Genomic DNA, 27,932 nt, shown 5'->3' with positions numbered 1-27,932 from the left:
TATCATTCTACTTTATGATTATGATAATGGTACATTAAAAAAGAATATACATAAATAAAAACACACAATAAAACTCGGTGTGGTGGAATGTTTTTAATGCACAATGCAACAGCCATTAATTACATACGATGAGTTAAATATCTGGATGTTCGAACATTCGTGAGACTTTGATTGTGATCAATTTTCCAGCTGCAGTCTCAAGACATATTAAAAACGAAAGGTTATGCTCGGTGCGTTCCATGCTCCGTAGAATATAAACTCGTTTCAATCTATATAAATAAGAACATGCGACGAGACACAGTGACATTTACAACCATGGACATCTTACTGCTACTTGCAATTTTGCCTTTAGCTCTAGCATGTGTTTTTGCAGACGAAACAAATCTGCCTTTAGATAATATTTACAAAACACCAGAGGTTGCAAATTGTGAAAGAAGAGCTAAGGTACAGACTTGTTTTTTTTTCAAGATATTACTGTGATCTATTTTTTATCTTCAAATGGAGTCTAGAAAATGTAAATACTAAACTTTCCCTACTTGTTCATCTGATTTGCATTTATTTTTCATTTAAAGAGAATATGGAAATAATATTGGAGTAAGTAACAGAAAAATGTACACTTCTTTTACGCAAAAACTTGAATGAGACCGTGTGGTAAAACTTTTTAAGTCATTGTAACTTTCTTTTTAATGAAGTTTGTGTTGGTGAAATTTGCTGGATTGTATAATATTTGAAATTGAAACAAAAGTGTTTTTGAAGTCGGAGTCTAGACTTGGACATGAGACTGTTCGTACTTATGGCGTATTCGCGAACTGCTGTATGTATCATTTAAATTTTATCTTTTGAATTTTATAAAATATATCTCAAGCGTCATGTTCACAATGCCGCCCGTCCCTTTGATCTGTGGTATACAGGACAAAAACTGACTTTTTTTCTCCATATTAAGGCGTTTGGAAATTTTATGAGAAATAAAGTTTACCTTTCAAACGCGATACAGCTATTTCGTTGGCGAAGAAAGAAGAACAAGCGTTAAAGCTGCACTCTCACAGATTGAACGTTTTGAAAACTTTTATGCAAAAATCCATGAAAACTGCTGACAAAAAAATAGATCGCAGATTTTTATATTTAAGTTCAAATATTGATGTTTTATGCATTTGTCTTAAACCATTAGTAACGGATTTAAGCGATAAAACATTCATTTTCGAACGGAAATATGAAAATCTACGATCTGAGTTTTTGTCAGCAATCTTATATCATTGGTTTGCAGATATTTACGCAAAAAATACCCTTTCCAAGACAAAAAATAAAAAAAAGTTGAAGAAAATGGTAAATCTGTGAGAGTTAAGCTTTAGAACTCATATTAAGCATTATCAATAAGCGCGATTTATTTTGGATAAAAATACATCCATATCTAATGAATAAATGTTTTTATTCACCAGCAAATTTACTTTATATGGTATGGCGCTAAAGTAAGATTACTCCTCGGTTGTCATTGGCTCACAAATTGTGCGACCTTCAAATTTCATATAAAATTCATAACTGTTGCAAAACGTATATAAAGTACGTGTTCGGTTCACCGCTTTAGTGAACAGGTTAACTTAAACAGCGCCATAACTATGTAGAAGTTCACTAAAAGGGCTTGTCTAATGTGCGTGCATTAGCATACTTTATGTTGTTTATTGTGACTGTGCATTTCTTCAAAATCATGTTGATGTGTATATCATTGCACATTACTTGACGTTTTGGTTATGATATATCGATGTGCATATTATGCATTAAAGAAAAACATTCCGTTCTGTTTGATATTTATACACACTTATTACGTTTATAAGTATAGCCAAAATCCTATCTGACTGTTACGGTGACATATGGTTATCTCCACTTATTAAATCCATTTAAAATAGTGAGAGTGCTTTATTGGTCTAGGTGTCCGGCGTTCACCAAAGAAGTTGCATTACATATTCCAGTTGTTTTTACTGTCGAGCTAAAATCATTCTCAATAATCAGAGATTTGGTAATGATAAATCTACGCATACCATCATCGCTCTGGTGTACGAGAATGGCTAAAATAAAATTAATATAAACCTAAACCATTATAATGATCAACTGGCTTTAATGTCCGAATCTTTTCGGCGATTCTCTTGTCGGTGGCAACCTTAAAATATCGCCAAAACACCATTTAGTCGATGAGTAGCGGTTACTCAGTGGGTATTTAGTGATTTACGCATGCGTTAGTGATGCGCGCTGACTACTGTATATAAATTTGCGCCACCACTGAGATAAAGAAATGTTTTAACCGTCTCCATGGCCTAGTGATTAAGGCGCCCGCCTACTGAGTCCGTGGGTTCGATCCCGGGCCGTGTCATACCGAATGTCTGGCGCTCGGCACTTAAAGGGTAATGCTTGGAAAAAGTGCTGAACTCAGTGCTGGTTCAACCCAGGAAAGTTTATCCCGTTAAAGAACCAAGAGGTCTCTTCGCAAAGAGCTAGGGTATCGCACCCGGATCTCTTGTATCTCACTCTGTTTCTTCAAGTCTTCCAATATGTAGATTTGACTGCGAATTGCTTTCACTTAAATCTCATGTCACTTATGGCGTCACGGCGGGGTCAAGCCATAGTGCAGCCAATGGGCGCGGGCAGACCTTGATAAGCTCAAATAAACAAACGAGATAAAGAAATGCATTAAAATGCCGATTTAACAATTACATGTAACAAAAGACAAATAAGCAAAAATTTGTACATAATACTAGTTTTGTCAGTCAATTTTTATTATTTTAAACTTCATATTTTTAAACGATTATGAAGAATGGTATTTATGCTTAGTCACTGTCGTATAGAAAGGTAGTTATGCTTAGTCACTGTCGTGACGCTATTGCTCGAGAATGCAGTCTTGTGTTGTGTGTGTGGGGGGGGGGGTGGGGGGTGGAACCGGAGTGTCTAAAGAAAGCAAACTAGTCCGGCTATTCGATAGTTCAACCGGACAGCACATTTATTTAACAACAGATAGTCAGCGACGAACCTTTCTTTTGATATGCCCCAGAACATGTACTAAGATAATAGGAAAATATGCACTAACCTTCGTATCATAATAAGTGTTTTTTCAGCCAGTGGTAGATCACACTAGAAACAAGTAACGCCCCGTTATTCCAGGCGTGCTAGCTTTGTTTAAGTTCTATTTTTATTGAGATTAAGCATTTATTATTATTAATTATGCCTGTCAGTCTATATAATGTTGATGTGAGGTCCATTTCGTTTGTTCGCATTCTTCAGAAACTAGACAATGATAAATCTGGATTATGACAATGATTTCGGCTTGGTAATTTAACCGGGGGCCGCATCTTATCTTTTTCGGATATAGTGTTTTCTATTGATACAGAGAGCGACAACAAATTTATTTATTTCAATGGTTTGTCTCCTTCTACAATAAAATATGAACGAGGGCTAGGTAGTTAGGTCGTGTAGAACACTATAAAACATTCAATGGCGACAATTTGACTAGTGCTCAATTATCGCTAGTCCGCAAATAGGTCCGCAGTTGTCCAAAATTGATTGCATATGATTTTTTACTGACAGTTTTATTTTTATTTTCATGAAAGCTTTAAAATATGTGTGTTATAAAAATAACAATAATAATATCTGTATTTAAAGAAGATAACAAATGAAGACATAATATGATTACATAAATAATCTATTTACAATGTGGACTTCTAAATCAAACAAAAAAACCTTTGCAATAAACAATAATTGTAAACTTATAATTCTAATCATATAAATGTACTTAATTGATCAACACAATGCACCCTCAAAATACCCTCAAAATATAATGAACAAATGCAAATACATCCATGTAGTCAATAGCAAGATACATATTATGTAGACGGGAAAATAGCAGTTTCTATTCATTGGCTTAGCATTAGGTAGTGCCCGTATTTCTGCTAAATCCTGCCAAAGAGACACTATTTCTAAGACAAGTGCGGATACAATTCCATGTGTCCATTGCTGCAGTATACGAGAAGGATTTAGTACGAAATCGAGATTTTATTTTCACATTAAAAATATCGTTATTGGTGGTTGATCTCAAGGTGCATGATTTGTAAGCACAATATTTTTATGCCGTAAATAAGAAGGCGTTTGCAACTGTAAATACTTGTGAACCAGGATTGCTATGTGATAATTACAATTTAAAGTCTTTAATGTATTTGAAGAGCCTACCATCATACATATGGACATTTTAGGGTGTTCGGATGAACCAGCATGCAGGTGGTCAGCCACAGCGACACTATCAGACAGCAGTTGTGATTTTTACCCGATACCCTATAAAATGAAATTCAATATTTTCGATGGTTTTACAAATAGTAATCAACATAACAATGCTTTGAACTGTTGACCGGTACTGCCTCGGAACAATAGTTCAGAAGGCTCCTCTCCATCACGGGACAACAGTTTTGACAGATGACCATGTTGTATACAGTAGACATTTATTGTTGTTCCCTGCGGCATAAAACGTTAAATCATTTTGGGATACAACATCATTTATGTAAAAGTAACAAGAGAAAGAACCCTGCGGATCACCGAAATTAACATACATCGAAAATACAAACGAGGACTTGCTATTGACCCCTGTACACCTTGCCTGTGATTTGATAAGTAAGATTTCATAAGAAAAATACTTGAAAATGAGAAAGTCGCACTTTTTGCAGTCGCGATCAATTAGATCAAATACCTTTCTTATATCTCTAAAAATACAGTGTAAATACTTTCCTTAAATCGATGTCTTTGGTCTATCAATCTCGTATCAGCTGCCACTGTTCTAAATATTCTTTCAACCAATTAGCAACATGTCTTTCAAAGATCTTTGATTTAGTAGGAAGAATTGAGTTTGGCCTGTAATTGCTGTGGTCATCTATATTAGATTAAAACATATTTATTAAGTAACGTAAACATATTGTTTCTTGTTACATGATAAGTTAAATTTACATTATATATCACGTGACATAACCATTTCTAATCAATAAATTGCATATTAAGTATATAGATGAAAGAGAAAATTATTACACATATGTATGCTTAAATAACGATATCAAAAGAGGTTGGACTGCTACGTTATTCATCCAACAAAGAACAATTTAAATCCTATTTAGAGCCTTTATGGATTGAAAGTGCATATGCAGACTCTCGGGAAAATTACCTCTAGAAATACAATTAAATTATTAATGAAGTAATAGTGTGATTGCACATATTTTAATTATTTTGGGACTTATGCCATCAGCACCAGGTTGTCAGTGATTATTCGGCCGTCTGTACAATGTTAAATATGTTTAATGGGAAAGGCGTTGTTATATGCCGATTTGTCAATAAACTTTGAAGTTGAAGTTGAATTTGAAGCTTTACGCCGTCAGACGATATATATTTAAATAGAAAATATACAATCCCAATTTGCTGGCAAGCTAAGAGTTTAAAAGTTTAAGATGGTATTAAAGAGAGGTTCAAGTTATGTCTTCTGGACGAATGGATTTAACATATCGTGGTTTAAAATTTTATTGTTTTGCATATGTATTTAATAGCCCAAATAGTATTATGTAAATGTATTTATAAACGAATTTAAATGTAGAATAATAGATACATTTAAAGAAGAACGGTATGGAAATATTAGTAATAGTTCTGTTTTTGGCTATGTATAGACTTGTTAAAACTTCCTTTGAACATGAAACATATTAAGATTTGGGTCCAAAGAATTTACGTTTATACTTTGTTAGATTGAGAGTTTCTGCGCACCCGTTAAGAATACAACCACGACGATATGCACGTAATAATATACCTCATAACGGACGTTATTGTTTATGTTGTAATAGTTGGGACATAGAGGATGAATATGTATGATATGTATTTGTTGTTGTTATCGCCAGTTAGGTAAAACTTATATAAAACGATCTTACTATGTTAATCCATAACAAATTCAATCAATTATTGACATCATGTGATGAAAAGGAAGTTGTGAATGTTTGTAAATATTTAAAAGAAGCATTTGTTATACGCAACTCACTTATTGGTAATACAACTTAATATAGCAATTATAGCAAACTTTCCCTCACTGCCAATGTTAACATAATAATAATCTTGTATTCAATTTATATAAACCTTTTTTCCTAAGTTAAATTCTATTATATACTATATGTTGTTAATAAATACTTTTTTATCAGTTCATAAGTGTAATGCTTAATTTTATAATAATGCTATAAATCAAAATGCTAAAATGACTGTTTTATGCAAAATGGAAATCTCCGAACTCCGAAATTTGCAATACCACACTGTCAAATCACCTTATCAATTCAATGGAAACTACCAGTACAGGATTAAAGCCGAAAGATAGGCGTTAAATGTTACATTGTCAGAATTCTATACATTAAAATACTACTAGCAGATACTTTAATAGGACTTTACCCTTAGAAACGTTATGATATATGACACAACACACTTCACTGAGAACTTATTAGAACTAGTAATTAATTAATAATTTCAAATTGAATTACCAGAGTTTATTAGTATTATTAGTGTTTTATTATTATAAGTATCATTATGATTATTATTAAAAGTAATAATGGCCATCCAATTTCTTTGCAAGTTCTTCTCGGGTCAGTCAATGATAAACTTACCTCCGATCTTATTTTCCATGATTTGATAGCACATCTGGCTAAGCGCCATACGGGTGTTGAAGATTTCTCTGAGTCTTTTCAAAACTCTTTGAGTGCTGACACGGCTGCTTCCTATCTAAAACTGTCTTGCATGCTGATGACACTATTATTATGTCAGAATCAGCCACTGATTGACAGTGTGCATTAATTGCCATGTTATGTTGGTAGTGTAGCCAGTGAAAGTTAGAAGTCAATTCCAATAAAACAAGTGTTTTGATATTATCTTAAGGAAAATCTTGTAAGCTACCAGATTGAAATCATAACAGTAACTAATTGGTCTCAGTTGACAACTTTAGCTACCTGGGTGTCTGATTCAATTATAATACTAAATTTAGTGAAACGAAAAAGCTTTTGTTAGCCCCAGTGAGCAAAGCCAATTACTAAAACAAATCAAGGTCTTAGTTTATATTTTTATCAACAGCTTGATTTATTTGATGCTGTGATCACATCTATATAATTGTATAGCTCTAACGTAAGAGGTTTTGAGGATAATAGTATGGTTGCTAAATTTCAACTCAATTATTTAAAATTCATAACGAATGCTTAGATACCAACACCAAGTTTCAAGTTTCAAGTTTCAAAGTTTATTGGCAGATCGGCATAGAATAGCCTTTGGCCATTAACAACATAAATATGGCAAAAACATAAATCAACTATAAAAAGTAACGGAATAATAATAAATATACATCATGTAATTAACTATGAAAATATAAATTGTTAAACACTTAGAAGGAAAAAGCAGAAATTAACAAAAGTTAACATAAGGAGGATTACTATTGTACAAGGAAAGTATTTCTTAAATTCATGGCTCCTTTAATGTAGATTGCTATCTTAGTTTGTCTTTTGCTTAACATTAGTCGTTCAAACATATTTAAATTTGGCCATGATATATTTCCTAGGTATTTTAAGCGTAAGAGTCTAAATTTACTACAGCATAATACAAAATGGTATTCATTTTTTTATAACATTAGCGTTACAGCATTTGCAAAGTCTGTTTTCTCTTGCAATACCGGTGTATCTGCCGACTTCAATTTCTAACTTGTGAGCAGACAATCTCATGGAAGAAAAATGTTTGCGTAAATTATCGTTTTCAATTCTATCAAGATATTCTTCGTATTCAAAATTTGTTTTCAGTGAGCAATATGTTTCTAATTTAGTCATGCTATTTATCGATCCACGCCAATCTTGGATAAACTGGTCACGGAGTCTAGCTTTTAACCAACTAGTATAGTATTTAGTGAATAAGGTGTTCAGTTGATAAAAAGAAGAAACAATCTCTAATGTTTTTTTTGGTAGATTTATGTTGAACTTCATAGAAATAATACATAACATCGTCCATGGGTAACATTTGTCGGAAAATTCCTTCTGCTGTTGAGATTTTCAGAATTTGGGGAAAAAAATATTTTCCGTCTCCGCATATTTCTCAAAATATTGTAAAAAAACAGAATGAGGGATCATTATATTCAAATGAGTTATTGAGGGTTTTTTTATAAGCTAATCTTATACAAAAACTTGACTTTGTCAATCCGTCGGTTTAGAAGTTGTAGTCATAAGTTGTCTATTGAAAAAGATACATTTAATAATATTGATCGTAGTGATCGTAGTGATCGTAGTGATCGTAGTGATCGAAATATGTCACTGGTGCTTTAAACAAGCCTGAGATGATGAATTTCATTACGTTTTCAATGTACAAAATTTAATGACGATCGAAATAAATGCATTCCCCATTCCTAGGAAGCCAAATACTCTTATTTTTCAAAACTATTTCTGATTTTGAAAGCATTTTGTGGAAAAATAATGCAATTTGTTAATTAATCGCTACTGCCCACCTTCCTAATTCAGCAGTTAATGTAATTAAACAACATAATACTGTTTTAACCCGACTCCTTGACGTATAATTATCTAAATTGTACAGTTTCTATTTAAACGAAATGTATGTTAATATCCCTGCTCTTATTTACGATCATTTGTCTTACATTGTTGTATTTATTATTTGTACACATTTGTTATAAAACTGACGCCCAAGTGGACCTATAGTTCTTGAATAAAAAGGTTCCAAACCTATGCAGTGATTTCCTCTAACAGGCAGAATAGATCTCTGCCGCTACGAGCGAGTATAGGGCAAAGTACACCAAGTGCATACTCTTTGTTACATGGCTTATATTACAAACCGGATTCAAACTAAAGAACAAGTGAGAAAGGCGCCAAAATAAAGAAGGGCGGACAATTGAAATTTCTGCAATGAGAAAAAGTTCCATCCCTTAATAATTATTAAATTTCCTCAAAATTTGTTTAATTAACGCATCACAGGAAATCAAAGCATGGCTATACCATCTCAGACCATTGGCTACCTTCTATCTTTATGGGTTATGAAATGAATGGTTAATGCTTTTGTAATCAACCACAACATGCTGTGTATCTACTTAATTTTACTTTTTTGATTACATTTTTACCGCATTTTTGGTACTCGTACACCGGGTGTTGTCCACGCGCTGTATGACCTATGCCGTACTGCGTGGAGTTGGTTGTCCACACGCTGTATGAGCTATGCCGTACTGCGTGGAGTTGGTTGTCCACACGCTGTATAACCTATGCCGTACTGCGTGGAGTTGGTTGTCCACACGCTATATGACCTATGCCGTACTGCGTGGAGTTGGTTGCCCACACGCTGTATGACCTATGCCGTACTGCGTGGAGTTGGTTGTCATGCTGTATAATCTATGCCGTACTGCGCGGAGTTGCTTGCCCACACGCTGTATAACCTATGCCGTACTGCGTGGAGTTGGTTGTCCACTCGCTGTATGACCTATGCCGTACTGCGTGGAGTTGGTTGCCCACACGCTGTATAACCTATGCCGTACTGCGTGGAGTTGGTTGTCCACTCGCTGTATGACCTATGCCGTACTGCGTGGAGTTGGTTGTCCACACGCTGTATGACCTATGCCGTACTGCGTGGGGTTGGTTGTCCACACGCTGTATGAGCTATGCCGTACTGCGTGGAGTTGGTTGCCCACACGCTGTATGACCTATGCCGTACTGCGTGGAGTTGGTTGTCAACACGCTGTATAACCTATGCCGTACTGCGTGGAGTTGGTTGCCCACACGCTGTATGACCTATGCCGTACTGCGTGGAGTTGGTTGTCAACACGCTGTATAACCTATGCCGTACTGCGTAGAGTTGGTTGTCCACACGCTGTATAACATATGCCGTACTGCGTGGAGTTGGTTGTCACCACGCTGTATAGCCTATGCATTACGTTAGATCATCACTAAACTCTTCAAAAAGAGACCACTAAACATCGAACACATTTAAATTCCACCATGCCACAAGCGCGAAACAGTGCCTCCGGCTCGTTTACGAGCTGTATATAAAAAGAGCCAATTACACTTCTGAGCTAGAGCAAAAGAACAAATATCATATAAAAAGTGTGACTAGTTTTTACCTAATATCACTATTATGAGGGCTCTTTTTGGGTTGAGCATTTAGAGCCAAATTTTAGGGAGCATGAGCCAACGCGTGGAGGCTTAAAATATTTGGAAGACTTGAAGTTCTGTTTTTATTATTAGTATTAAGATAGTGCTGTTTACATGTACTTTGAAATATCTATATATTAATGAGAATTTAATGCAATTCATAAAATAATGTGCGAAGCAATTTCAAAAATGTCGATGAGGCTAAATAATCCTTTCACAGCTTTTATTTACTTTTATGGTTACTGTTTCTTGACCAGTTTTTAACTCAAATCATATTCTAAAAAACATGAAGTAGGTCATAAAAAGTCCTTCATTCAAGACGGATTCACTAGACGCACTGGTAAACTATGTGCACAAACTTTAAAATCAGCGGACCACTAGTACACTGATCGGATTGATTACTGCTTTTGTTAATTGTATGTACATTTTATTAATATTTGCTGTATATATTTTGGTGAAGTACAACATTAAACGCAGGCAGTGGAAACTAAAACGTATTCTTACAATAATATATTGGTTCCTGGAGCATTAAATTTTACTGATGAGCGCTCTGATTAACTGGAAACTTTAACTCAGGGGTTTTATAGCAAGACTTCGACGAATAAAACACTCTTAAAAACCCTCGACCTTTTTAAACTGCAGATATTGTCAAACTGTATCCTTGTATGATAGAAAAGCACAACAGCCGTGTCGGAAGCGACATTTCCTTCATGGATCACAAAAGCATGTTTTATTAATAGCTTTCAGTGATATATCACGGTGGATAACCGTACACCGGATATAGAAGCCAAAGGGAGACGTAAACAATGCTATTTGCATAGGAACGGAAAGGGTTTTACCTGTTTTTGTTATAAATAACCTAAGTCTGACATAATCAAGTATCATTTTAACGAGTATAGACATGTCAACACAACTGTGGTGATTTGCTTTAAAACAGTAGTAAACTGGTGGTAAAATAGATAGCTCATGACAAAGGCAGTGTTTTAACAACAATATTTTAATAATTTGGCTTGTAAACTTTAAATAACAAAAATTCAAGTCCATGAGTTTCTTTAGTTGTTAGTCAAGTTTCTCTGTTTCAAAGCATATTAAGAACTTGTTCGTAATTTCTGAGAAATTTACAGTTTAATTTTAATTATGGCAATGACAGTGGTAATGTACTGAGTATATACTTTTAACGCAAATACTGTATGGAGTATAGTCACTCGGTATATGTACTGGGGATAGTTGTGGCATTGCAGTGCGATCTATAACTATTCTTATCACAGGGTTAAAAACAATACTATACCCAGCCCATATAATGTGAACATATCAAGGCTATATCTTGAAAAGGTGATTATTTTCACAGACAAAATTTGGCATATAACTAACTTTTGAGAAAATGAATAATTCGTACAGTTCAAAAATGTATGTTTTTGTACCAGTTTAACTTCCAATCAGAGATATATTAAACATATGTGTAAATTTTGACCGAGCTGCTATTATTAAAAAAAGATGTGTGCTTCTAACAAACAAATCGGGGACTTATCGTATGGTTATTAGTTAGATAAAATATCTGACGCGTATAATCAATATCAATTATCATTTAAAATAAACAATTTGCAAAAATATTATGTAAAATCTTATCTGTTGTGCACAAAAATAATGCTTCGCTAGGGCTACTTTATCCGGTCCACCGTGAATAGTGTTGAGTAAAAATAGATAAAATTATAATAAAGTATAAACACTTTAATGTTAACAAGCCTTCTGTGATAGTTTTCATAATTTAAAACGAATCATGCGAATTTTTAATTGAAGAAATCATATTTAAAAGATCAGAAAAATAGCCTTTTTAAGATAAATATTATCTTTATACTAACGTACATTTTATATTACTACCTTATATACGTAAATTCGTACTTCCAGTGACAAAACTATATCAACGTGACACACATATTTCACAATCTGTCTTGTATATTATCCAAACTCTGAAGGCGATTATTCCATGTGGGAAGTTGTTTTATATGAACTGTTATCTTCCCTGTGATCGGCTGACAAGATTTCCCCAACATCCTGTGTCTATTTTGGCAATGTAACATGGCGTTGTTCGACCTCTTCCTTGTGGAACTTTGAATGTTCGTGTTTTTTAACTTGGTGATAGCGTCTTTCCAGTTACAGATGCCCGCGTAGATAATGCTCGTGTCTGTCTGGGTGTTGGCAATCTTTCCGTCCTTCATCCCTGCTGTACAGATATGAGAACATAATAAGCTCCGGACCGTTATAAAAGTTTTTCTATCTGTCCGACTCTATGTTCAGTTCTACAGCACATACACTATTAAATTAAGCTCTTCCATAAAATGTTCCCACTATTTGCCAGACTCCAGACTGTAACTACCGCAATTCTGCAGGTAAACCAATATACCTTAATGGGAATGTCCTCAAACTACCCAAAACCTGCACATGGGCCTCTGTATTTGACTGAGACTGTATTTAAATGAGACTATTTCCCAAACTTAAGAACAATCTGTAGATAAACCAAAGTACGAGTATATAAAAGGACTTTTTCTCAAACTTAAGAACAATCTGTAGATAAACCAAAGTATATAAAAAAGGACTATTTTCCAAACTTAAGAACAATCTGTAGATAAACCAAAGTATATAAAAAGGACTATTTCTCAACATTTAGAACATAACAATATCTGCATTTGGGCTCTTTTCCAAAAACCGGAACGTGACTATCTAAATTTTGCAAATGAGCTTGACCGATACCTTTTTACCTTTTCCAAAGCTTCTTAACGTTACTATCTTTAATTCGCATATGGACCACTTTATTTGACCCAGACCATTTACTTAACCCGAGAACGTAACATCGTACAATCTGGTACAACGTCTAATACTATATATCTTTTTTAAAGACAGAATAAGACTCCATAACCAAGCACAAGGTTTTCAAGAACAGATGGCATTTGGTCCAGTATGTGTATAAGTTTATTTTGATAAAATTATATGAAAACATATGTAATAACTTGCAGTTTCAATCTCAAATACCGCTCCATTTTATTCAACCTCAAATTCAGCCTGATTCAGTCATCCATATTTAGTTCACCAAAGCACGAAGTGCTCAAGGTGAGCTATTGCGATCGGTCTTTGTCCGTCGTTCGTCCGTCAGTCCGTCCGTCAACCATTGCTTAAAAAACATCTCCTCTGAAACTACCTGGCCAAATTCCATAAAACTTCACAGGAAGCTTCTTTGGGTGACCCTTTACAAAAATACAACAAGGGTCACGATTGATTAACAACAACAACAACAACAAAATGGCCGACTTCCTGTTTTGCTTTAAAAAGCATCTCCTCTGAAACTACCAGTCCAAATTCAATGAAACTTTACAGGAAGCTTCCTTGGGTGACCCTCTACAAAAATACAACAAGGGGTCGCGATTGATTAACAGCAACAACAAAAACAACAACAAAATGGCCAACTTCCCTTTTTGCTTCTCTAAAACTACCAGTCCAAATTCAATTAAATTTTACAGGAAGTTTCCTTGGGTGACCCTCTACAGAAATACAATAAGGGGTCACGATTGATCAACAACAACAACAACAACAACAACAAAATCGCCAACTTCCTGTTTTGCTTTAAAAAACATCCCTTCTGAAACTACCAGTCCAAATTCAATGAAACTTTACAGGAAATTTTCTTGGGTGACCCTCTTCAAAAATACAAGGGGTCACGATTGATCAACAGCAACAACAACAGCAACAACAACAAAATGGCTGACTTCCTGTTTTGCTTTAAAAAAGCATCTCCTCTGAAACTACCACTCCAAATTCAATGAAACTTTACAGGAAGCTTCCTTGGGTGACCCACTACAAAAATTCAACAAGGGGTCACGATTGAACAACAACAACAAAATGGCCAACTTCCTGTTTTGCTTTAAAAACACATCTCCTCTAAAACTACCAGTCCAAATTCAATAAAACTTTACAGGAAGCTTTCTTGGGTAACCGTCTACAAAAATACAACAAGGGGTCACGATTGATCAACAACAACAACAATCTGGCCAACTTCCTGTTTTGCTGTTAAAAACATCTCCACTGAAACTACCAGGCCAAATTAACTGAAACTTTACAGGAAGCTTCATTGCATGACCCTCTACAAAAATACATCAAGGCATTAAGATTGATCATCAACAACAGCAACAAAATGGCCGACTTACTGTTTTGCATTAAAAAAATCTTTGAAACTACCAGGCCAAATCCAATGAAACTTTACAGGTAGCTTCATTGCATGACCCTTTACAAATATAAAAAAGGCATCGTCATCAGTAAAGATATGTTTTAATTCATAATCGATTATTTTTTGGATTTTCGTTTTCTAATTTTAACTTGCCCTCACATATACTGATATAATGTCACTGTTAATTATTTGATAAACAGCGCATTCCTTTCCGTATATTGTATCCGAACACAAGCATACACAAAATTCGCATTCATTAGCATTCACCCAAAACTAAGATTACTACTTGAAATGTGCAATTGGAACGAATAAACTATTAAAAGAATGTAATTTTATAAAATGACAAAAATACAATTTATAAATACCAACAAGTAAGGGACCTTATTCCACACGTACAAATCATTTTTCAACCTTGAAACCCTTGATGAGCAATTCCATCATGATTGTACTACATAAAATTGAAAGTTTTTGTTCCACCGAAGATTAAAAATAGGCAAACTAATAGTTTTTTTCTGAAACCGGGCAATTTATCAGCAGTTTTAAATGTCACCAGATTCCGCAGAGGGTAATCGATATTTTACCTCTACACGAAATAAAAAAAAAACTCTATTTTTGGCATGTTTTAGATTGTAAAGAATTACAATTTTCTTAAGTGGGCAAATTATTGATACATTTCACTATCACTTTAGTGTATATTACTGAGTATTTTTGCTTCTTAAAGCTGCACTCTCACAGATTCAACGTTTTGACAACTTTTATATTTTTTGTTTTGGAACGAGCCAATTTTTGCGAAAATGCATGGAAACCAGTTAAATACGACTGCTAACCAAAAATAGATCGCAGATTTTTATATTTAAGTTCAAAAACTGATGTTTTATGCATTTTTCTTAAACCGTTAGTAACAGTTTAGGCCATAAAACATTAATTTTCGAACGGAAATATGAAAATCTACGATCTGATTTTTTGTCAGCAATCTTATATCATTGGGTTGCAGATATTTACGCAAACATTTTGCTCTTTCCAAGACAAAAATAATAAAGTTGTAAAAATGTTAAATCTGTGAGAGTGCAGCTTTAAGGTAATTCATATTTTTAATCTTACCATACTGATTTTCAGACACTGTGAAATTTCATTCGAAAATATGTTCAGTATTTATCAAGTTGTTCAAGAGAAAAAGGGACCTCTAATCAGTACCATAATTACAAGTCCAAATACAATCGAAAATTGTTCCGAGTTTAAAGACTACCTTAATAACACACATTACAAGGGCATATTCAGCAATTCAATCCATTCTCTGTGAATATGAGTTAATTATGGGAGACGAATATCCGTCGGAGTTGTTATTTCTGTCTTGTGTGGAAATACAGCCTGCAAAAACTAGTCCCCCTACATCCAGGTATTTAATTTGAAGACTGATACGGTTGTTTCTTAAACCGTGGTGTTAGTCTTATGGTGAGATTAAGGAATGGAATTAATTTATCTGTACACTGAAGCATAAAATAACTTCAATAGGACTGTCATTAGCACTGTTTACACGGGGAAAATTGAAGATTTGAATTTGCTGTACTCTTTCCGACTAAAAAAAACACGAGAATTGGACATTGAATTATGCTCGTTTGTCTAAAGACATTATAGATATACCAACATATCGCACACCATTTTAAAGGTAATTGACTCTTCTTTCCATGTCACTTATTTAAAAATGGACTGTTTATATGTTGGTTGAGAAATTTGCATAAAACTGGACTCTACCGTGAAATCGGGTAAGTTTGAGTTACATACCTTGTTTCTTTTTTGTATATCAAAGACACTAAATATCTTCAGATGTGTTGTTTATCTCATTGTATGTACCCAAAATGGTTTTAAACAACATTTAAGTGACAAACAATGATACAGATGCCTGTGGGTATGACGTATACCACTTTGTGAAAAATTCACACTTTGTGGCAAACTATACACCATGAATAAAATATAGCCCCCAAAATATGCAAGTAATGATACATATTATAAGGCTTTTTCTATAGTACCCACGGGTTCGACTATCGGACCCATTCCCAAAGCAAAATATAAGATATTTTTCCCAGTCTTCAGAAAAAAATCCCAATCCAAAAAAAATTAAAAAAAAAAATTATAAATTATTTTTACCTGTATTGGTTCATTTTCAACATCCTAATAAATAATGTGATGTGAAGTTTTTTTTGGTAAACTCAGAAATCATTGATTTTCATCACATTCAGAGATATGAAATATTATCTGTCATGATTTATTGCAATAGATATTTACACCCCAAGGATTGATATTTCAGCCATTGTGGGTCTTTTAAAGGGAAAATAAACTAATATTAAATAATTACCTAATTCACAGGATACTATACAGCTATTTCTTTTCACTGTAAAATTTCCCAATTTCCGCATTTTCACGACGCACAATTTCCCAAAATGTCTGGGGTCTTTTTTCCCAAAATGGGCAGAAAAAGCCCTGTCATAAGATGTTTATAGACACTCTTCAAAATCACTGATTTGATACAAACCGGTATAAAAAACACTGTTCATGGTCATAAAAGTAAGCATTTCAATGATATCTATCAAACCACAAAAAAAGAACATGTAGACTTTCGAAAAGTCTAAATCATATCTATACAGGCATATAAGTATCTATCATGTGTTTCCGGTACGGATAGAAAAATCCGACCCGAGGGCACGCGCGTAAGCCGGTAACGAGGCTTGCCGAGTTACCGGTCACGCAGCGTGCCCGAGGGTCGGATTTTTCTATCCGTAATTTTATCTGCTACTGCCATCTTTCGCCAGCATCTACCAGTTACATTGTTCACGTTGACCTTCAGGATACCTTACGATACAGATCGCGATTACAGATTAACGTTGATAGCATCAACGTGCAACATTTTCTCTCATACCTTCTTGACCATTGTAATTTAGTTCTTTTCACCCGATAATAACGTGAAATCCTTCAAATATTTTCAAAAGATTTTTTTATCTATGCGGTGACACATCGAATTGTAAACTGTGTGCAAGTCATCATGATTATCATCAGCGTTATAAACGGTTCTCGTAAAAACACAACAACAAGAGATGCCCCCTGAGCGCTGCTTTGTTAGGAACATTTGCTAGACTACATTAGGCCACACAAAATTGTTTTTATGTTTAGCGTCAACCCTTGATTAACAAACCTATCTAGCTATCCTGAAAAAAAAACGAATCCTCGAAAAAAACAAACGAACCAATATTCCTTCAGCCCATTGATACATACTTCCATTAAAGTGATTATATTAACCATTTTTGAACAAGATTATTGTCATATCTGTCAAAATATAGTGAATTGTAAATTCTTTTTGTAAATTATGGCAATTATTACAGAACAATACCGGGAACTTCGTGTCAACCCACAAAGTCTAAACTGGGTCGACAGAGTTAAAACTAACCTTCAGTCATCCGGGTTTGCGGACGTTTGGCAATTTCCTGAGTCTGTAAATGTATGTGCATTTGTCCCCATGCTCAGAGACAGATTACGAGACATGTATATAACCGGTTGGCGTGCTACCATGGAAACACATTCATCCTTGTATTTGTTTAAGGAAATCAAGGAAACGTTTAAAATATCAACTTACATTGTTTTAATGGAAAATTTCAAATATAGAAATATTTTAGCTAATTTCCGATTATCCTCCCATAATCTAAACATTGAACTTGGGAGACATAACAATATTCAAAGACAAGATAGAAAATGTACACTGTGTAATTTAAACGATATTGAAGATGAATTTCATTTTGTATTAGTTTGTCCAATGTATAATGATATAAGGCAGAATTATATTCCTAGATATTATGTCAGACATCTTAGTATGGTAAAATTTATATCATTACTCAATTCTGACAATAAATCTCTGTTAGTAAGATTAGCTATTTTTGTACCAAAGCTTTTAAAACTAGAAATGTGTCCATAGGACACGGATGCCCCCACTTCGATTTTTTGTCACAGAAAATAAGCCATAATGATTATTCAGGATAATCTGCACATATAGGATAAGTTGAGTTGAGTTGGGTTTTACGGCATCGCAAGACTGTATAGGTTATATGGCGCCATTCAGGCAGGAAAAAACTTGTTGGATCCACATCTCATTTACATCGAGATGATATTTTTTAAGTATTGTTTGGAAATAAAGGGCCCTAACTCCTAAATGATTAAAGCGATTTCCATGGCTATCGAACTTGATCAAGATATTATGGTCACAATCATGTATGTAAAGTTTGGTGAGGATTGGACACATACTTTTCAAGAATTAGATTGGAAACATATATTTTTGAAGTATTTTTGGCAAAAAAGGGCCGTAACTCCTAAATGACTAAAGCGATTTCCATGACTATCGAACTTGATCAAGATATTATGGTCACAAACATGTGTTTAAAGTTTGGTGAGGATTGGACAAACGGTTTTCAAGAATTAGATCGGAAACAATCTTCGGGACGTACGTACGTACAGACAGACAGACAGACAGACAGACGTACGTACGGACAAGGGCAACCCTATATGCCGCCACTTTGTGGGGGCATAATAAGAGACTTGAATGTATAAATCACCCCTAAAGACCTCCTCACATTCACTTCTGCTAAATTAGTATTTTTAAGTTTGCATTTTCTCTCTCGTGGTATTGTGTAACTCGATTGTAAGTAATAGAATGCAAATTATTCTTTTTTGTTTTTTCATGCATGCAATATTGATTTGATTATGAATATTGAATTGATTAGGTGTATTTATTTTTGTGTTTATAACGATGAGCTGTATATGCTTAAGTTGAATAAACATTCTGTTCTGTTCTGTTCTGATAATGTGTGCGCTGAAGTACCCATGATGTCTGGCTTAAATGTTAACAATGAACTTAAAAGTGTTGATGTCACACAAAACTAACACTTTTTCCATTTAATACTGGAATGCATATTAAATCACTTCCTGATCTTTATAACGCCTCGTGTGCGTTCTTTGATGTTCTTTTCATGACATGTTATACACAAACATGGTGGACGGACTGGTACATGGCTTTCAGCTCGGTTGATATTTCATGGAGATCACTAGAACCACAGTTATAACACACGGCAGGGAAACTTGCACGGCTTGAGTAGTAGTGGGCACAAACTGGGGCAGAACACGTAACACGTGGTTGCACTAGGGCACAATCAAACATTTCATGGTCTTCGGGAAACAGTGTAACACCGCAGGTGTAAATAACGTCCTCCTTCAACCGCTCAAGAGAGACGCGCTGATCAGCTGTGAGCTTCTTTGGGGCATATACACACCTTAAATAAATTTGAACAGGATTATTTTTAAGCAGATATATTATTTAATTCTTTGGAATATGCTGAAAAGCGTTTGAATATCAATCAGTGTGTAATAAAAATAAAACAATTATGTTACCAAATATTTCTGAAACATCTATATTAAAGTATTTATTTTTATCTCTGGATGTACATAAGTGTTTGAAATTGTGTGAAAACTAACAAGACACTGAAGGATTGTATTTTTTTTATTGTTGTATTTGTATACAACACAACAGGAAATTTGCTGATTCATTCCGGTCAGAGTAGAACCAGCCCTGGGCATCCAAACATAACTTTTTTAAAACTTAAGATTAAAGGAGTAAAGGAAACCTGTACATTAATTTCAGTCAGTAACATCCAATGCCTAAATTGAGCAAACAATACTTTGGCCTTTGGCAATCTGTACACAGGACGAAATCACGTGTAGTTTCTGCTGTCATCTTGATGTTTGGGAGATCCGTCTGATCACCCATCAGTGGGGATCTGCAGCATTTGTCTAATAGATGGACTCAGTGGTTGCATGGTCATACAACTCTTGGAATGGGCGAAATCTGGTTGGCTCATCAAGTCTGGGCTCTGGGTCTGAAAAAGTTCAAAGATATCAAACTTGTTTCTACTGTACATATTGTTTGTTGCAATTGAACAAAACAAGAAAACATAAACATTTAGACAAAACCCACTTTTTGAATTTAGTAACTTCAAAGCTAGCTAAAGAACTTCAGCGAACACGTTATATATTACCTTTTTGGACGTGTAAACATCAAAAAAATAAATATCAACATTTAAGTTATGGGAGCCAGAACTACTTCAAAGCTTGTTATGTTGTTTACATACAAACGTTTTAAATAGAAATTCATTGCAAATTGATGATTTGCATAGGGGTTCATACTTCAAATGAAAAGACTACACGTTTATTTGTTTGTAGGGTATTCAAAAGGCTAGAACAGTTTTATATTGATCAATTCACCACAAAAAAATTAAATTCAAACAGTTAAACGTTGTACTAGTGATTACGAAACTTACCAGGCATATCATGCAGTTTGTTGAATACACTGAGGTCAAGTCTTGGTGGTTTACAAATATCACAGGCTCTTCCACACTTGCGAATCAGGAAGAACCCGAAATAAATTTATTAAAGAAAAACCCGAGAAAAACACCTACACGCCCGAGTGGTATTCAGTGTAACAAAGCGCTTGAGAACGTAAAGCGGATTTGATCGGATTTGTCGGGCATTTTTCATGGATAATGTAGCGGAGTTGAAAATGTTTTTTTTTGCTTAGACAGCCGAAAACCTATCCGTCCGCGGACGCCAAACATAGAAATAATTTTGTATGGCCTTAAAGAGATATAAAAAGGAATTTATTGACAATAACCATAGCCTTGATATTGAACCAACTGGTCAACTTACATGTTCAACCAGCCAATAACCAATGGTTCTAAATCAACAGTTGTTAAGTTATCATTCATTCTATATTTTCCCGAACAACATTTTATGTGACCTTGACCTTTTTACCATTACTCACTAGAACAGCATTGATCATCTACAGACGATGAACAATCTACTAGGTTTTTGTTTATGTTCATAGGTCAAACTGTTTTCAAACAAACGTGCGGATATAAAAATGGAATGGCAATCGAAATTGACGGACTGATTTTACTGATGTGTTGTTTTGTGCTCTTCTAGGATGCACCGGTGGACCAAGACCTGGCGTCGGAGGCGTGCTTAAGGGTATTCCTAGACAGCCGGGTTAAGCCAAACTTGTTGACCGAGTCAGATCTACTTTTATTCGAAGAGTTCGCCAACAACAGGTAGACGAGCTAAATGAATATTTAAATATATCATCATACATAAGAACTAATTGTTTATACTTTGAATGATGTATTACACAATAGTGTTAGATACATGTCAAAATCGTGTTCGAATCAAAATGTACAATCACAATCAGTTTTCGAATCGGAAACAATCGCAACTTCTATATATTTCCTATTTCATAATAGGTTTGGAATAAAGGCCCCACGATCCGGTTTTCGAATGAGGAAAGAAGTACGCCTCCTCACTAAAGACGAACGGCAAAAGTTTTTCAATGCATTACTGAAGATCTACAAGGTGATAATTTGTATTAAATGTCTTATTTCCCTTATCCATAGAACTATACATGTAAATAAATTAAAAATCGTTTTATGAACAAATAAACCATTTCGAAGAACTGTATTGTAAATATATTTGAAGTATTCTGCGTGCTTGTCGAATGCTTATGTATTGTTACAAACATTTAAAGAATAAACATAACTCTAGAATGGCGACATGGCTCGGTTCGGTCGAATGCATGGACAACAGCTCCTGCGAAAACATAAGGGTGCAGGGTTCTTAGGTTGGCACCGCATCTTCCTCGCCGCGTAAGTCTTATCTTACGATTCGTTTTAAAGATGAATGGTTCCTCGTACATGAAGTTTAAAAGAGGTGTTGAGTTTCTCCTATAGAAAATATTAAAGATGCACGCATCATTAATCTTCGATGTTTTACCCTTCTCAATAACCTTTGACATTCCAATTTTAACTACAATCGAGTTTTCTTAGATTATGGTGTTTTTGTGTTATTTTAATTGGCTCGTTCTGAAGTGATGGGTTTATGGCATTTCATCGATGTGTTCTGCTGTTGGCTTCAATCTTCAGAAATACCTGCATGTTTTTAAGAAATAATCCTTTAGTCAAATTGTGGTTGAGCCAGGGGAGATCAATCAACTAGTAATAATGCTTGACGTATTTTCAATCTTAACACCCGCGAAAGCCAACAATTACGCAATGCAGTGTAACGCCGCATAGCGGCATCGCCGCATAAACGTGTTTTTTCCGTTTATGCGTTGATTTTCAACGCATAAAAAAGGATTTTTTATGGTGCAAAAAGGCACACTTTCGCTGCATAAAAAGCAATTAAAACATATACTAGTACAATAGTGGTTGATAACGTTTCATCAAGATCGGTCTTAGTTTTTTATGTCCACTTAACCAAGCTTTGAAGTCGACTTTTAGAGACGTAATTTTTGACAAAGATTTAGTAAGATCGGTTTAAAATTTAAACTTTAAATGTGAACCAAACCAATTGATCTTTCTGCGAAAACGTTTGAAATGACGTTTAACCCGACTAAAGGATGGAATAAATGTTACGACAAAGCACAGCACCGTCATTAGGGACATTCAGAAAACTGAATCGTCCTATGACGTAACATATATCCTTGCCTTATTGTCAGACTGACGGGCATGTACCCTTGACAATGCGCACTTTCAACATGTACGTGAAGTAAGCGGCCATGCGTTCTAGCGGCCAATCGGCCTAGCGGCGTGAAGTTATCGGCCTAGCGGCGTGAAGTTAGCGGCCTAGTAACTTAAAGTTAGCGGCCTGGCGGCCTAGATGCGTGAAGTTGGCGGCCTAGCGGCCTAAAATTGAATCCTATTTCAAAGCATGTATACATGCATTCTCTCTGAAAAAAATGACAGAGTAACTGTTTTTATGCACAAATTAACACATTGAAGCTATTATCAACATTTTTTTTCCAAAAATGTCGATAAAGTAGTCAGCTATTTTAAAGCATTAAACATGCCTGTTCTTCGAAAACAATGATATATTTACTGTTTTATGCACAAATAATCACTCTTAAGCAACTAACTATTTTTTTTCAAAATAGTCGATCAAGAAGTTCAGCGGCCTAGCGGCCTAAAATTGGTTTCTAATATAAACCATTTATACATGCCTTTCCTCCTCTAAAAAATGACAAAGTTATGGTTTCTATCACAAATCACCATCCTTTAACGAACGTCTGCATTTCGCACTAAACTCGACCAAGCTGCCTAAAAAATCCATTATAGCGAATATCAGTATTTTTATTTTTTGTATTGTATGTTAAAACAAATAGAAGAAGAGGCATGTTTACATGCTTTGAAAAGCTGACTGCTTGTTCGACTTTTTTTAAAAAATGTTGATAATCGCCTCAGAGTGAAAGTGTGTGCTTAATACTCAGTTAATATTTCTTTGTTTTATAAGAAAATATGATATCATTTTAGGCCACCAGGCCGCTAGGCCGCTAACTACATACTTTCAACGACATTTCGAACTAATAATAGGGTCATCATGGACTTCTTTCTTTCATTGATTGTGTTTCAATGCACTAGTCATTTGAGCACTCTAAGGGTTTATTTTCAACTTCCATTTTGGCTCAACTTGCCTGCCAACTTTTCCCATATTTTTTTTCATCACCACAATCACAACCACTACCACCATCATCATCCCCACAACCATCATCATCATCATCATCATCATCATCATCATCATCATCATCATCATCAACATCATCACCATCGTTTTTGTTGAAATATTTTTTAGCTTTAAATAAATGGTTAATAGGTTAATCCTCTTTATGTGGCAAAAAGGCACAGTTGCACCCCATATAAGCAATTTCTGCTTTATGCGTTGAGCGTCGCCGCATAAACGTTTAGGCGTTGAAAATCACCCCATAATCGAAAAAAAACACGTTTATGCGGCGATGCCGCTATGCGGCGTTACAAAGCAGTCATTTCCCAGAAATTGAGGAACCACTCCACATGTAGCTGGGTTTTTTTCGTACATGTCCTGTAAGAAAGACAAGGCGCGGTTTATAAAACAAAATAAGTTGAAGATTTATTAACAGAATATCCAGAAGACCGTGGCCAATTAGGACACATACATAATGTGTTTATAGCTGCATATATCATACGATTTAAACGATCAATATACAAAACTCGAGAAATAAAGAGCTAGAATGTTAAGTCATTGTATTTAATGAAAAACATTTTAATGAAATTTTAAAATTGATCGTGCCTTTTAATATATGCTGTTTTACGACTGCTTTCTGAGTAATAAACCACAACATAGTTTCCCAGGGCTTTATGAAGTATATACTGGTGTTATACTGAAGCCATACATTTGGCAGTCAACAAAAGAATAAAAGATTTCAATATCTCATTCATCTTGTTAATTATAAGTTTTTCACCAATTAAAACAATCAAAGCATCTCACATACATCTTTTTATTCAATTACTTAGAAGGAAACGATGGGAAATATGTTGTTTACAAAATTAGTTTTATGTAAAAGAGCCATGAAAAATGTTCATTGTCTCTGCGACGCTAAAAGTAAGTTTATATTAATAGTAATGTTTAATACGATTATAAATTGTCCACTCTTCGCTTTCACATACTTCGAGAAGAACGCTACTTCTTTTTAGTATTTCATGTTGTGTATTGCTATAAATATGTCATATTAAGTCCATTTTAACAATATACATTTGTAAATACACAGTTAATACACTTTCCTAACACACGTGCTTCCTCTTCAGTAGTGAAAAATAGAAATATGTATCTTCCACATGAGTATTAATTGGCCTACTAGTTTGTTAAGAACACACAACATATCTAGCTTCATGCTGGAAGGCCGCAATTACTTAAGCATCATGAAAGCTACATCGAACATGAACGCTCGGGTTCGCTATTCTTACTCCGCCCATCCTTCATCATTAATGTTTTACTTTAACTCATCTAACTATATAGAAATCAAAAACCTACTAAGACGGATATTTTTTCTATTCAAAAGTACGTAATAATAAAAACGCCGCGTAAATCATTGCAATGAATGTCAGAATAGCAATCTGGGTTACCCACTGTATTATTATACAACATTATTTAAATACAGTAAAAGTACACTTATATTACACTTTTTTTATTGTTTCCAGTTTTGAAGAGAAGTTACGAGAGGTAGAGCCGGGCGTTTCACTGCCATACTGGGACTACACAATGGACTCCTACCTGCCCCGACCCGCGGACTCCCTCGTCTGGTCACCCTGCTTCTTTGGAAATGGGGTCGGCAAGATCACAGAGGGGCCTTTCGCAGGCATGTTCGGGGGATTCAATGTTGATATAGTGAGGGACTATGCCCCTGGTGGAAAATGCCCGCCGGAGCTCATTAGCAAGAACGATTTTGACAGACTGATGAAGTTTTGTTATTTTAAGGTAAATACCTTTGGTCAGTATGTTGACTAAACCTCAATGTGGAGCAGTTTCCTAATTACTGCCAATAGTACTAATAGCACAGCATAAATATGCCATTCAAATAATGCACGCCTACCCTTACAGTGCTTTGTACTTTGTATGCCGTATCATTTGAATAGTTTAAACTGAGTCATAGACAGTTTGCAAACTAAATGTAGGCATTTGTTTTACCTAAATTCATCAATATTTTGAGAAGAAACAGTACATTATTTGTACCGAATAGAAAAAAATCCATGTTCATCCCAAACTTTTAACGAGTTATAAATAGTCTGTAACTCAGCTACTACCTGTTTCGTGTTTACCAGAATTGTTCAATTATTGTTGTTTTATTATTTTACGTCCAGAACATCACCACAGGATCCGGCCCATACTACGGTAACCCTAACAACCTAGAGCTGCTTCATGACAACGTGCATGACTGGGTAGGAGGAGACATGTCACAAATTGCCTTCTCATCGTTCGACCCCGTATTCTGGATGCATCACACCTATATTGACTACGTCTGGGAGCGTTTCCGCAGGCATCAAAAAAAGAAGTAAGCGCATTTAAAAAAAGCTATTTGTTTCGCCACGTAACGTTTTGTGTAAAACGTAAGTTAGAATACGTACTTTAATGTTCATCAATCATCGTAATGGTACGGTTATGAGGTCATCGAGTTTTGCCACCAGCTAAATCACCTCACAGCGTTTCTTCCCCTTTCAAGAAAATGCCTGTTATATGTAAAGTGACATCACTGCCTACAAAATTGTCCAAAAAAAGAAACATGCCTGTACAGGTAGGTGTTTCATATTTTCCAACAGCCGAATGCATTGTATTAAGCACGTCTGTATTTGCAGCTGCAAACATGTTGACGTCGAAAGTGACTACCGGCCGGAAAGAGACCTCTCCCAGAACAATGCGCCAGGCCATTCCCTCACTAGTCCCATGCACGGATTTGAGTATCTACAGGTGCGACAAGGACTTTCCAACATATGGACATCCCTGTACTACGATTATGAGGATCACCCAGTCTGCCCTGACTGTGGAAACTCGGAAAACCTCTATTGCGACAAGACTGTCGACCCAACCCGACCGAAGGGTGTCTGTGTTACCAAGACGCATTTTTTCTGTGTTCAGCCAAGTGTGCAGTTGTCGGAGACACTGGTGTGGAATCCTAAAAAGGAGTTGGACATGCAGCATCAAGGCCTACCAGGAGACGGCCAAACCGGACATGTTGGTCATAATAAGAGCCGCATACTTGCCTCAGAGCTCAGTAAGCACGTGTACTATTTGCTTAAAAGATGTCCATTAATTAAAGAGAACGATATGCATTTATTCATTTTATTAAAAAAAACATTATTAAGTTTAAATGATGATGAACATTTATATTGTTTTTTTTTCAGATATTGGATACCTGACAGTGCCTAATTCTTCCAAGACCATCTTTCAATCATTTGATAGTCGTCTGCTTGTGTTCTGTATTGTCACATGTTCTGTCTTTATCATTCTGTTAAACTGATACGCGATGTAAGTGTATCCTATGTTAGAAAGAGTACGCTATAATATATAAGTATACTTAAGACATACAATGTATATAATATATGTAGATTATAATGAAACATTTATCATAGTCTAGAAAAATGAATTTATTTTTTTACAAAATTGACATGAAGCCATTATTTTTCTACAATCAGTTAGTCTAGAAGGTCGTGAGGCAACTAAGATGGTCAGTCAAATGTATTATTCTATCATATCACCAATGTCTTGTTACACTGCCTTTCATCTTGTCAGCAAAACAAACATTTCAGATACAGCCGTATGCATTTATAAACACATTACATCAACACATTAATGGCTCAGTTGCAATCAATTCACAATGTAGTTCTTTCAATACTATGCGAATAGTTATAGTGTTAGTCTAAAAAATACCAAGTTGATCCAATCCAATGCAAAGAAAAGTAAGCCAGGGGCAGCTGTTGGGATCTGCATCATACATTCAAGTCTCTGTGATCCAATGTCCGAAATGACGACATTATTATCAAACCTGCTTTATAATTCACTTTACGCCTTTCCGTGTATCCCGTCCAATAAACATTTTAAGATTCCCGTACGTTTGCTGATTTATTTTTATTCACTCTTGCGCACAGTGGTCAGAAATTGACTCAGGG

At 35.1% G+C, this 27,932-nt stretch overlaps 1 protein-coding gene across 1 annotated transcript; it reads left to right on the top strand.

Annotated features, from left to right (window-relative positions):
• Positions 1–132: 132 nt before the first annotated feature.
• On the top strand, positions 133–27,870 carry LOC128227484 (putative tyrosinase-like protein tyr-1). The gene is made up of 8 exons (XM_052938081.1): positions 133–444; positions 21,394–21,518; positions 21,708–21,816; positions 22,006–22,106; positions 25,470–25,746; positions 26,130–26,320; positions 26,622–27,037; positions 27,168–27,870. Exons 1-8 carry the CDS (start codon positions 286–288, stop codon positions 27,281–27,283), a joined length of 1,494 nt encoding a protein of 497 aa, XP_052794041.1. The 5' UTR covers positions 133–285; the 3' UTR covers positions 27,284–27,870.
• Positions 27,871–27,932: the final 62 nt, after the last annotated feature.

Source organism: Mya arenaria, chromosome 3 (genome assembly GCF_026914265.1).
Source record: "Mya arenaria isolate MELC-2E11 chromosome 3, ASM2691426v1".
NCBI lineage: Eukaryota > Metazoa > Mollusca > Bivalvia > Myida > Myidae > Mya > Mya arenaria.
Note: the sequence above shows the minus strand (reverse complement) of the source record. Positions and strands in the feature narration are given on the sequence as shown.

Bases quoted from the DNA above. Each gene is read 5' to 3' on its own strand.
- LOC128227484 (XM_052938081.1), top strand. From the start codon at position 286: ATGCGACGAGACACAGTGACATTTACAACCATGGACATCTTACTGCTA. The intron at 21,519-21,707 runs GTAGACGAGCTA...ATTTCATAATAG, and splicing joins GAAGAGTTCGCCAACAACAG to GTTTGGAATAAAGGCCCCAC. The intron at 22,107-25,469 runs GTAAGTCTTATC...TATTGTTTCCAG, and splicing joins CACCGCATCTTCCTCGCCGC to TTTTGAAGAGAAGTTACGAG.